The sequence below is a fragment of the Grammomys surdaster genome, unplaced genomic scaffold (genome assembly GCF_004785775.1).
Source record: "Grammomys surdaster isolate TR1022 unplaced genomic scaffold, NIH_TR_1.0 126187, whole genome shotgun sequence".
Lineage (NCBI taxonomy): Eukaryota > Metazoa > Chordata > Mammalia > Rodentia > Muridae > Grammomys > Grammomys surdaster.
The window spans coordinates 8,468,965-8,482,362 of NW_021620993.1; the positions used below are offsets into that span (position 1 = coordinate 8,468,965).

General features: G+C 39.5%; 1 protein-coding gene across 2 annotated transcripts in view; it reads right to left on the minus strand.

Moving 5' to 3' along the window:
* Positions 1-13,398, minus strand: part of Mtmr3 (myotubularin related protein 3) — a 103,547-nt gene that overhangs the window by 38,812 nt on the left and 51,337 nt on the right. For both annotated transcript variants that reach the window (XM_028758110.1, XM_028758109.1), the window contains exons 4-6: positions 9,614-9,691; positions 7,203-7,292; positions 6,715-6,831 (exon numbers count right to left, since the gene is read on the minus strand). In XM_028758110.1, the coding sequence (XP_028613943.1) occupies positions 6,715-6,831; positions 7,203-7,292; positions 9,614-9,616 (210 nt within the window). In that variant the 5' untranslated portion in view covers positions 9,617-9,691. The remainder of the gene's footprint in view (positions 1-6,714; positions 6,832-7,202; positions 7,293-9,613; positions 9,692-13,398) is intronic.

Consider the following 13,398-nt stretch of genomic DNA (forward strand, 5'->3'; position numbering starts at 1 on the left):
TTTCGTGAATTGGAATAGTCCCACTCCCTGCCAACTGGGTCAGCAGAGTCTACTTAACAATAGTGGACAGAGATCAGATATGCCAGTGAGATGAAAGAAACACTTCTGAAGTGTGTAAATGACCCTAAGGCTAACACGAGGACATTCCTCCTAAAAATATCTGACTCAACCTTCAACTCAAACAAAAGCAATTTCCAAACAACATGTGATGAATGAATAATTTCCTTTTTTTTATTTTTGTTTTTCCAAACAGGGTTTCTCTGTGTAGCTGTGGCTGTCCTGAAACTCATTCTGTAGACCAGGCTGGTCTCAAGACTCAGAGATCCTCTTGCCTCTGCCTCCTGAGTCCTGGGATTAAAGGTGTCTGCTACTACCACAAAACTCATTTAAAAGAGAGAGGGGAGGGGAGATTTTATGCATCCCAGACTGGCCTTAAACTCCCTATGTCACTGAAGAAAACCTTCAACTTCTGATTCACTTGCCTTCCCAAGTGTTAACATTACAGCCCAGTACCATGGCTTGTTTATGTGCTACTTGGCATCCAACCCAAGGTTTGATGCATGCTAGGCAAGCACTTCTCCAAGTGAGTTACATCCACCCCTAAGTGCATTCTTTTTTTTTTTTTTTTTTTTTTTTTTTTTTTTTTTTAAAGATTTATTTATTTATTTTATTTATGAGTACACTTTATTTTATTTATGAGTACACTGTCGCTGGCTGTCTTCGGACACACCAGAAGACAGCCAGAGAAGAGGGCATCCAATCTCATTACGGATGGTTGTGAGCCACCATGTGGTTGCTGGGATTTGAACTCAGGACCTCTGGAAGAGCAGTCAATGCTCTTAACCACTAAGCCATCTCTCCAGCCCCCCTAAGTGCATTCTTAACACCTTGTCCATAACACTGTATTAAACCCAGTCAAAATGTGGCTGTAGGAGCTGCAAGTAGCATTCCAACAATCTGTTTAGGTTTGTTCAGGTGGAAGCAATCTCCTCCTAGGCATGGGAAACAACTGAAAGTGTTAACTACACAGAATGGCCCCAAGCCGGTCCTGACACTTTCAAAGCTGACTTACTACAACTCTGACCTACCATGCCACTGCCAGAATCAGCAGAGATCCCTTAGAACAAGAATGCTGGGTCAAACATAAGTCTAGGGCTAGAAGACTGAAACACAAATTGGGGCACAGATTGGAAAAGAGCAGCAAACCAAATAATATTCAGATAAGTCTGGAAGTTGTTGTCTCGGGGTGGGAGTCTTGTTTCCAAGAATATAATCTATTAAACTCTCTCACAATTGTAATAGAACTGGAGTAAGAGGAATACTATGCATTCTTGCTTATATTCCAAGAAAAAAAGAAGCTTTGGCTTCCTGCTTGTTTAAACCCTTAACCCCAAGGTGCTTCATGAGAAACTGCAGCTGATGAAGCTAAAATATTTTTCAAGAGCTTGTAAATCTAGGGGGAGAGGGGGAGAATTATTAGTAAAGATAAAATTATCAAAAGAGAATATGGAGATCAAGTGGGAAAAAATTAGGGCAGGTATAAGTACTTGCTGCCAACCCTGGCAACCTGAGTTTAAGGTTCACACACAATAAAGAAATATATTTTTAAAAAGAAGACAAAATATAACACTAACTAGTTCTCAGGTAGTTCTACAGGTTCCCTATAAACTCTCTTTGTTGTTGTTGTTTTTTTTTTAATGTGTTCCTACAAGTTAACTACCTCTCGTCTGTCTGTCTGTCTGTCTGTCTGTCTGTCTGTCTGTCTCTGTCCTTCTCTCAAGAATCATGTTTTATGGGGGCTGGAGAGATGGTTCAGTGGTTAAGAGGACTGACTGCACTTCCAGAGGTCCTGAGTTCAAATCCCAGCAACCACATGGTGGCTCACAACCATCTGTAATGAGATCTGATGCCCTCTTCTGGTGTGTCTGAAGACAGCAACAGTGTATTCATATATAATAAATAAATAAATCTTTAAAAAAAAAAAAGAATCATGTTTTATTTATGAGTACACTGTCACTGTCTTCAGACATACCAGAAAAGAGCATTACAGATGGTTGTGAGCCACCATGTAGTTGCTGGGAATTGAACTCAGGACCTCTGCAAGAGCAGTCAGTGCTCTTAACAGCTGAGCCATTCTCCCCCCACCTCACTCAGCCCCCCAATACACGGTGGGACCATCTGCCAATTTGGTAAACAAAATGTGTATGCACAGGTGTCTACATGTGGGCATGTGGCTTTGAACACAACACCTTCAGAGGCCAGAGGTGTTGGATCCTCCAGAGCCAAAATAACAGTTGGTTGTGAGCTACCTAAAAGTTGGGTACTGGGGCTGAATTCAGGTCATCTGCAAGGTCAAGTTTGTGCTCTTAACGACTAGGCCATGGAAGAAGAAGATGATGAAAGGAAGGAAGGAAGAGGAGATAAAGGGAAGAGGAGAAAGAGAAGACAGAAGAAGAGGAGGGTTCTTGCCTCCAAATTAATTGGAATCACAGTGTGGAAAAATGCATTTTTTAAATTTCATGTGTACAGGTATTCTACCTGCACGTATGTCTGCATACCATATGCATGCAGTACCCTCGGAGGCCAGAAAGGGCATCAGATCTAGAGCTGCAGATGGCTCTGAGCCACTGTGTTAGTGATGAGACCCAAACTCAAGTTCTCTGCTAATACAACAAATCTTATCCCGGAGCCACCTTCCTAGACCTACAGAACATCAAATTTTAATACACAGATTGTCCCACGCAAGAGTATCGTTAATAAAACAAAAACAGAACAAGAGACACCTGGTTGTGTAACAATGGAGCCTCCCTTCCTGCTGCTTCTTTCAGGCTCCCCTCCACTTCCTTTAAGAGCGAGAATCTGCCACCTTTTCCTCTCCATACATCCAGCCAAGTTTCTCTCCTTTCTTACAGCTTACACCACTGCTCTAGCTCTCCCAACTTCCCTCACATCAAAAAGACAAAAAAATCTTCAGTCTTTAATACCTCCCATACCCAATAGACAACCTGACCAAGAAACAAAGGTTGATCATTTCTGCTTAAAACTCAGTCTACATTCTTTTCTAAATTTTATTATTCTGTGCATACACACTCACACACCCATGCAAGCACCACAGGAAGCATACAAGGCTCAGAAAACTACAGGGAATTGGTTCTCTCCTTCCACCTTTACATGGATTTCAGGGATTCAGGTCAGCAGGCTTTTCCAGCTATTGCCTTTAGCTACTGAGCCATCTCTTCTACCCTCTGTCCACATTTTAAAAAATTATTTATGTATTTTATGTATATGAGTGCTCTGTCTAAATGCAATACTGCTCACAAGAAGGAATTAGATCCCATTACAGAGAGCTGTGAGCCACCATGTGGATACAGGGGATTGAACTCAGGAGCAGCCTGCTAAATCATCTTACAGTACCTCAGTCTACATTTTTGAAGGTCATAATTCCATTGCTTATATATAAACTGTGGGCTTTATCTTCACCCTCACAAAATATTCCCTTAAGTACACAATGCACTAGTATTATTCTAAGCAGTGAAGCAGCCATCACCAGAGAGTCTCAGCCACTCACTGGGGTGTTAGAAGCAGCAGACTGTGAATCAGTCTGTGGAATTACACAACAAAACCTGTTTTAAGCGTTCATAAATCCTACCTGAATACTTAGTTGTAAGCTTTAAAGAAATATAGTTTAGGAAAAATAAATAATAGAAGATTGCACATACCAGGAATGCTACAAATGGACTCTATCACAGAGCTACTTCACCCTAGGAACTGTAAGCCTGATGGTTACTGAGACTGTGTAGATTAAAGTAATAGTGCTTACAGTATCCAACCCTATAAACATTCAATGTGCTGTGAAATTAAGAGAATATTTGATATTGGGTAGCTACTTACAACTTAATGGCAAGTCATTTTCTGAAGTACTAAATAACGCAAAGTGGGTTATGTCACAATAGAGATAGCACATTTGGGTTCTAATGGCTTAAATGTGCATGACTTAGATAAAATAACCTTTAATAGGGTCTCTTGATTTCCTGTGTTTTGCTGTCAATACTTATCTATTGAAGACAGAGTAGAGGGATGCAGTGAGAGAGGCAACCCTATCAATCCTCTGGTCTCCATCTAGTACCTGCTGTAGGAGGAGCCAGCCTTTTTCTTCCTGACCTCGGGCTTCGGGAACCCTTGCACTAACTTGGGGTCTCTTAATAGGAAATGTTCATAGCCCCCACAACATCAAGATAAATTTGCACAATCATTTTTCTGCACAAACACAGCATCTGGGGTTTTGTACGTGACATAGAGGCTCTAAGACTTAGAGAGTTATCATGCTAGAGAGATGTTTCATATGAGGAAATGGATTAAGTAAGTGCAGTAGTCAGTTCCCTTAAACATTCTATACACCGATTACACTTTCAGGGGGGAGGGGGAAGATCAGACTACAACCTACTCAGATAGCTACTGTAAGCGATAAATCATGAATGGCATAGGCCTATTCACAGAAGCACACTGTTTTAAAATGAACTTCAAATCCAAAAGGGGAAAAATCATCTAATATTCATTTCAGATCCATACTAACTTCAATTCATTGCCCATAATTGCATGGCATCAGGAGTCATGTTGAACGCTGAAGATACAAAGACAAAACAAAGAGTTACAACATGTCTAATGAATGTGAAAGTATATTAAGATACAGAAGCAGCCCACTGGGCGCAATTATTGCCAGAAAGGGAACGGGATTAAGCAAAGCTGCACAGAGGAAGTTACCACCTGAACTGAGTTCTGAGAGATGAAGAGAAGGTCCCCAGGGGAGAGAAAAGGCAAAATGTGCAAAACTATGAGGATTGCCTGAGTGGTCCAGGGAAGCTAGTTTTACTAGTAAAAGGGGGACAGAAAAGCTGACAGGGACAAGGACCACTGTCTCACATCATGCAGCAAATTTGACTGTCATAGATCAAATAAAGAAAACAAAGAAAGCTTTAACACAGTGGATGACATGATTCTCCAAAAGACCTGATTCCCAAACAAATCTAAGAATAGACCTTTACATACTTAGCCAAATCCAGTAAGCCGATAAACAGGACATGGGAAAATAAGATGAACCCTAATGCACACAGGCAATTTATTTACAAGTTCACTGTGTCTAACCATTTAAAGAAGTAAAAGTTAAGTTTAAGTTGAGTAGTAATTTTACTCACTTCCCTAGCATATGGTAGGCAAAGCTGTTATTTTATTTTATCCCTTCCACCTTTACCCACTGGTCATGAGTACTCAAATCAAAATGAACTCTTGTTGTGCTGGTTAGTTCTTGTTAACTTGACACAAACTAGAGCCATCTGGGAAGAGAGCCCCCTGAACTGAGAAATTATCTCCATCAGACTGGCCAGTGGGCATATTCTTGATTAAGTTTGATGTGGGAAAGCAGTCTATAGTGGACAATACAACCCCTGGGTACTACTTCAGTTCCTGCTTTGGCTTCCCTCAGTGATAGACTGTAAACTGTAAGATGAAATAAACCTTTTGTTTGTTGGTTTTTCGAGACAGGGTTTCTCTATGTAGCCCTGGCTGTCCTGGAACTTGCTCTGTAGACCAGGCTGGCCTCCAGCAAAGAGATTCCCCTGCCTCTGCCTCCTGAGTACTGGGACTAAATAAGTGCTCAACCACACCCAGCTGAAATAAACCTTTTCTTCCCCAAGGTGCTTTTGATTATTAGAACACTGTCAACATAGTACATTTTCTTTTTCCTTGATGACTTTGGTGTATACTAATGGACAGAATATAGACATAACCCAAATCTAGTAGGTAGGTAGATTCAGGCCAAAATGGCTCAGAAACATAAATGTATAACTATGATAAATAAACAAATAAATAAATGCTAAATGCCAACTCAAAAATGACAGCCATTGACCTTGTCATAAAGAATGCTACTTGAATAGTTAGGTGGCTTCTAGAAAGGTGAGTAAAATGAAGAAACAGATTTCAAAGAATTCCCCTAAATAAACATAACCTGAACATAGGCCTGAGCTCTGACAGGCATCACAAGACACTTCTCTACACTGACACTCAAATACAGAAAGCCACAAGACTGGCAAGTAAAACAGGAAAAACATTTCCCACTGGCAGAAATCTGTGAACTTGTGGCTCTTTCTGGGTTGGTTGACTGATGACTCCTAAGGATAGGGGTGAATTGGAAGAACCAGTTCTATGAGTGGACTCTCATAACCAAAACAGGGCAACTTCAAGCTCCTCTTTTCCTTAGGTAAGAGTCCAATATGCAAATAAACAATGAACTAACATCTATTCTTATCTGCTTAAAGAACCACCAGAGTAACTTTATCCAATATGATGATCTGTAATGACCTCAAAGGACATCTTTTCATTTGTTGTTAAGACCCAAAAAATGATATCAACTGAAGCAGCTGCTAACTACTAAATAGTGAGGGATCTGGAGAAAGGCCTGTACAGTCTTTACACCTTTATAAAGCTTAATAATACAGCAGTGCCTAGTATAGACTATTTACTATTAACTAAGAATGGATACAGACAAGATGCTTTATTTTAAATAAGCATAAAAGTTTCTTATTAACATGATATTCTTGAGCATGAAATTAACTGAAAGGAAAGCACAGCATGTAACGCTTTCATACACCTAAGCCTGTATAAGACTCACCTCTTCCTTTTCCTGTCTACCTTACAGGGAAAATGGCTGGTATCACTTACATTAACAAGAGATTCCTTAAACTTGATGTGAAGTCTGTAATTAGAAAGGGCAATGATGGCATCCTCAGCACGGCCCACATATTCTGTGCTCTCTCCATGAAGTTCAAGGAAAGGAACCTGAAAAACAGAAGAGGAAACCTTTCAGAGTTCCAGAGCAGAAAAGCCAAGTCTTGAAATAGAAGCCTGGTGAATAAACTGTCATAAGCAAACAGACAAAAACCCTCTGCCACACAAGTTAAAGCAAAAAATCTAAAGGATGGCTTGTACTTATATACCCAAGTTATAGACTTCTAAGGAATGATGAGATAAATAGTCATCTCAAACAAATAAGACAGAACTTGCAAAAAGGAACAATGCATTCCAGATTGCATTTTTGTAAGTGCAGTTTAAGGACTGTGTCTATTATACCTTACTTAATACACTAGTTTTGCTCCATCATTACTATAAGGATAACACATATTACACAGTTTCAAATGGCCTACAGTTACCTGAAGATTTTCATCCTCCCTAATCAGCTGCTTCCTGGGAAAGATCTGATTGGCCTGGATGCACTCAAGGCTATGCCGCATCTCTTCATCCTGGAAAAATCCCACAATGTTTAATAATTTAAAACTTCTACTAATCACCCATATTTGATTCTTCTGCCATGTCTACTTACATATAATTATAAAACTCAATGACCATTTGAAACAAGCAGAAATGTTCAAGGAAAATATCTCCCCAAGTGTTTCATCTGATATATTAGGTACTGAAATGGTTTGTAGTAGGATTCTCCAAAGGTCTACATATTAAAGCTTTGGTGCTAGCACACAGGACTGTCAGCAGGGAGTTAGAAACTCTCAGAGGCAGGCCCTCTTCTCTGTTTCCTGGGCTCCACCAGGTGAGTGGTCTTTTCTATCACATGTTCCCACCGTGATATACTGTCTCACCACACACCCAAAAGCCAGGGGTGGCTGACCAATACGGTTAACCAAAATAAACCTTTTCTCCTTTTTAGTTAACTTCTCTGAGCCATTTGTAGTAAGAACACAAGTCACACTGATAAAGGTATCTCTAGTCTGAGGACACACTGATGCAAAACGTATCTGACATTACCAGACTCTGAAAACCAAGAGGCTATTGGTATATCTGGTACATTTTTTTAAAAAACACAAGAAGCAGGTGTGCTACTGGGGGTGGGGGGGTTGAGGTTTCAAAATCTCTCAACTACCATCCAGCACCATGCCTGTCACGTGCCACTATGCTTCCACCATAACCATGAAGTTAGCAAATCGCCACTTAAATGCTTTCTTTTATAAGCTGCTTTCGTCATGGTGCCTCTTCCCAACAACAGTAACTAAGACATATCCTTTATAATGTATGGTCACTCTGCTCCATAGCTTTGGGGCAGAAGGAACCCCATGAGGACTGCTGGGCACCACAGAGACCTCAGCAGTACCAGAAAGAAGTCTATACTGCTGGCTATGTGGCATATAGTGAAGGGTAAGCACGTGGTGCAGAGCAGAGCAGCTTTGGTGACTGACTGCCACTCATGGGCACTGCTGTACACACCTTGCCAATACTAGGCAAGCACATTTTCAGCTTATTGAAAACTATGGGCAATAAAAACATACTTTAGATGAAAAATAGTAGCTGGTTGGTCGTGGACACGCCTTTAACCTCGGCAGTCAGGAGGCAGAAAGACAGGTGAATCTCTGATAGTTCAAGACCAGCCTGGTCTACAGGGCAAGTTCTAGGACAGCCAGGGCTACATGGAAAAACCCTGTCTTGTATACTATCTCCCACTCTCACCCCCCAAAAAACTAGTAGTAAAACATCATCATGCTTTGAGTACAAGATTAAATCAGAAAATTGTGATGCCCACCACTTTTAAGAAGGAAGAAATTGCCTTCCTCCTCTCTTTAATATGGTGTAACTACACAACTGGGGGTGGGGGTGCTTTTTTACTTTGTTTTTAATTTTGAAAAGCATTCTCCATACATGTCCCTAATGAAGCCTGAAATTAACATGGCATTTTCAATTACCTTCAATTACCTCTTTGTGTACCAGCCAAAACACCTTAGGTCTAAGAACTACCACATTTAAAAACAAAACAAAACACACACACACACCAGACAATGTTATAGAAAATAACTTCGCTAGTCCTCAAAGCTTTGTTTCTATGTCCTTATGACTAATGAGATGTAGCTAGCTACGTCCCATCTTTTCTGCCTATTGTCCAGATGCCACTGAAATGCCCATTGTTTTCTAAAGTGAAAGGTATAGGCAAGGTGTACACAGCTTCCTCATCTGCCATGGGGTAAAAAGTCTTGAAAACACAATAGAAAAGGAAGGGAATTGCTTCCATCTAATAAATTCATATAGAATGTGTGTTATGTGTGGTCATGTTAATTAGCTCGATGTGACCATTCTATAATATATTTATGTTGTAATACATTTCACAATAAATGCTTCGCAATTTTGTCAATCAAAGAAAAAATATGTGAGTGGTCATCTAACAATTCTCTACACACACCAAATAAACACACAAAAATCATTTTCACTATGTCTTGCTTCCTAGAATTATTTTAGGAAATGGGAGGACGTGAACCTGGGACCTCACATATGCAACAGGATATGGTTTAGCACTGAGCTATACCCCTAAATCAGTTTCCTATTAAAGGAAGAAATTAAAATACTGGAGTCCAAGAAGAACATATTTCAATCATCCTCCATTACACTGTGCTGCATACATAGCTGTTCTATTCATACTGGACTGGCACTGAGGAATTGACAAAGGAAACAGAGATAAATTAGGGAATAGGAAAAAATGAAATTATTTCTTATAAAACAGAAAGACATGTTTAGTGTTCACTATTATCAAGAATCTGACTCTAATTTCCTTATTTCTGGTACTTACCATGACCAGTCCAGGTCAGGAGAGACCCTGTCCTTCTCCAGTCTCTGACAAGGCTCTTCTTCCTTTTCTGCTTAAGACCTTTTATTTTAAGAAGAGGAAGGAAAAAAAGAGCAAAATTAGCCATCGTTTTTCCCCTAACTGGCCATACCTTAAATGGCCATAATGCATACACAGGCATGCAAATCAGCCTAGAAAAAACTGAGTATCAGCCAGCTAAATTCTCACTAGTTCTAAACTGAATAGTACTGCTGTGAAAACATTACTAACTTTAAATAGTTCTGTAAGAAATGTGAAAACACTGACATTCCTGTGTTGACAGTAATTTTCAAATGTTATAGACCTTGCAGAAAGATAAAACAAGCAATAATTAAAATCAGCAAACACAGTATTTTACTAATGTTTCAAGATGTTTGTGTAGCTTATCTTAGAAAATGGATCTTCCCAACTACAGAAACAAAGTGACTTGGGTAAAATATAAATCAATTACCTTATTACTTCATATCCTGTGCTTACCTGAAAAATTATATAATAGTTCACCTATGTCTCTAAGAACAAAAAAACACCCAACTAGAAATGCAAAGATGAGCCGGGCGGTGGTGGCGCACGCCTTTAATCCCAGCACTTGGGAGGCAGAGGCAGGCGGATTTCTGAGTTCGAGGCCAGCCTGGTCTACAGAGTGAGTTCCAGGACAGCCAGGGCTACACAGAGAAACCCTGTCTCAAAAAACCAAAAAAAAAAAAGAAATGCAAAGATGGTCCACTAATGTGCTATCACCTCTCCTTAGTGAGCCTTTCTCTGCACAGATTAGCATCAGACACACCCAGTATTTTTGGTTGCTAAAGTTTGATTTAAAAATAAAAACAACAACAACAACAAAAAGATGGCATTTATGGGAGTCTGAATCTTAAGCATAAGCATAAGCAGCATTAAGGCAGTGAGAGAGAACATCAAAGGAGAGGACCAAGGCCAGGCACCTCTGCTGGGCTGGGAGGGGAAGCTGTCTTTAACAGAATGCTCTGGGAGACAAGGGGCAAGGAAGCTGCTAAAGTAACAAATTCAACAACAAACACTAGACTTACAAGCCAGCAAGAACAGGAACAAACAGTGTTGCCAGATTCTCCATAATCTTTGAAGGAACTAGGCAACAAAAATTTAAAAAGGTTCCTCAAGCTTTCTGCCTCAGCAAATACAAGCAACAACTTCCCACTGACTGGTGGACATCTATAAGAAAAATGGATTCCTCACCCCATAAGCCATGAGGAGAAAGAACACAAAGAAACCAAGTTTGTTTCAGATGACTACTACTTGTCCAGCTGAAGACAACAGCATCGTCCACACACTTAAACTACTGTACTGTTTTTGTTGTTTTATGCTGTTGTGGCCTGGTTACATGATAGGCAAAGTCTCCTATGACCGAGCTTATGTACTTAGAACTCAAACTGCTCTATCTTAGCTAACATAGACATAAATTTGATATATTTTCATATTATTAGATAACTAAAAATGTAACTCCAGTGCCAAGATACTAATGCCAAAAATATAGAGGAGCTAGGGAGATGGCTCAGACATTAAATGCTCAACTTAAAAAGTGTAGGACCTGAGTTCGACACCCAGCACCCATATAAACAGCTGGGCACAGTGGCACACACTTGGAATCAAAGCACTTTGGAAGCAAACAGGAGTATCCTGGGTGCTCACTGATGTGCTAGTCTAGCTTAGCTGGTGAGCTTCAGGCTAATGACCTTAGTAAGAGACCTTGCCTCCAAAGAAATAGATGGCATTCCTGAATATGCTAAGATTCTCACACATGTATACCTGCACACATACATGTACATGCATTTTAAAGTACTACCTATGTGTAGAATGTCAGAGGAATATGAAGAACCTGAAATCCTCAGGAGTACATCTCTAAAAATAGTTTAGCTGTTCCCAAAAGAGATAGATATATGGTCACATTTCCTATCAATTTTACTCATGTTACCCAACAGAACACAAAGCAGTTAAAAACACTTGCTGTTCTGGCAGTGGTCAGTTCCCAGCACTGATAACTCTTTAAGACCAGAGGGATGGGGAAGTAGAGATTGATTTTTTCTATTTTTTTTTAAAGATTTATTTATTTATTATATATGAATACACTGTAGCTGTCTTCAGACACACCAGAAGAGGGCATCAGATCTCATTACAGATGGTTGTGAGCCACCATGTGGTTGCTGGGATTTGAACTCAGGACCTCTGGAAGTGCAGTCAGTGCTCTTAACCACTGAGCCATCTCTCCAGCCCCAGATTTTTTCTATTTTTGTATATTCATTTTTTTGCATAATAAAATTTTCTTATCATAGCACAAGAGCCTTAAACATGTCATGTAGCAAACTCAATACTTTTAAGCTTTCAAAGGAACTAAAAAGCTCTTACTGAATTTCTATGTTTATTTCCTCTCTTGCTCCTTATCTTGATGAACAAAATGTGGAATCAACCTTGTCACCCTCAGAATGAGTAACTATATATGCAATGGAACTCCAGTCAGTCACAGAAAGAAGGAAATTCTGTCACTGCAGCAATGTGAAAGAACTAGAATAGTTGTCACTAGAAGCTGGGAAGAGTGTTGGGGAGGGAGATGAAAGATGGTTAGTGAGTACAGGAGTACAGAAGCTAAAAGAGAAACAAGGTCTAATAGTACAGCACGGAAGAACCACATGCAGCTAGTAGAGAATTCCAGATGTATATTTCACAAACACTGACTTATCATACACATTGTATTCATATAGAGAAATGTACCAACATATTCCACAATATCACAATAATACGAATATAATATGAATAATATGAATATATGCTATGCCAATTAAACATGAATGTGTGTGTGTGTGTGTATGTATGTATGTATGTGTATATATATATATATATATATATATATATATATATATATAAAAACATGCTGGAGGATTAATTTAAAGAATCAAAGTTTTAGCCATCATAAAACTAGTATTAATATAATACACTTCTCAAAATGCATCTAGTCTTTTGTTAATATTTTTTTTCCAAATTTCCAAAGAAAATTTAGGGAAACACATATGTATAACAGAGCTAAAAAGGACAAATAAAGTGTAGTCAACATCAATGACAATCAACTATAAATCAAGACCCAGTTACAAAGTAAACTCTGTGTTTGTTTGTTTGTTTGTTTGTTTGTTTGTTTTGAGACAGGGTTTCTCTGTATAGCTCTGACTGTCCTGGAACTCACTCTGTAGACCAGGCTGACCTCGAACTCAGAAACTCAGAAATCCACCTGCCTCTGCCTCCCAAGTGCTGGGATTAAAGGCGTGTGCCACCACAGGCAAAGTAAACTCTTGATGAGTAAGCACAGCATATACATAAGCTATATTTCCCAACAAATCTTTTTTTTTTTTTTTTTTGAGACAGTGTCTTTCTGGAATTCACTGGCTGGCCTCAAACTAAACTCACAGAAATCCTCCTGCCTCTGCCTTCCAAGATTTAAAGCTATCCCTGGCCTAATATTTTAATAGGTACAAAAATTCTATGAAGGTAGTACTCAATTTAAAGTATTCACTCAAAGATAATGTCTTATACTTCTATAACAAAATATAACCCAGAAAAAGGGCAGTCAATAAAAATTAGCTTGGAATACAGCTCAATCCTAACACACATAAAGCCCCAGGTTGAATCCCCAGTAATACATACTTGCATGCACGCCTTGCCTTGATCCCATCTCCACTTCCTCCCCTCTCCCTCTCCCTCTCCCTCTCCCTCTCCCACGCCCACGGCAC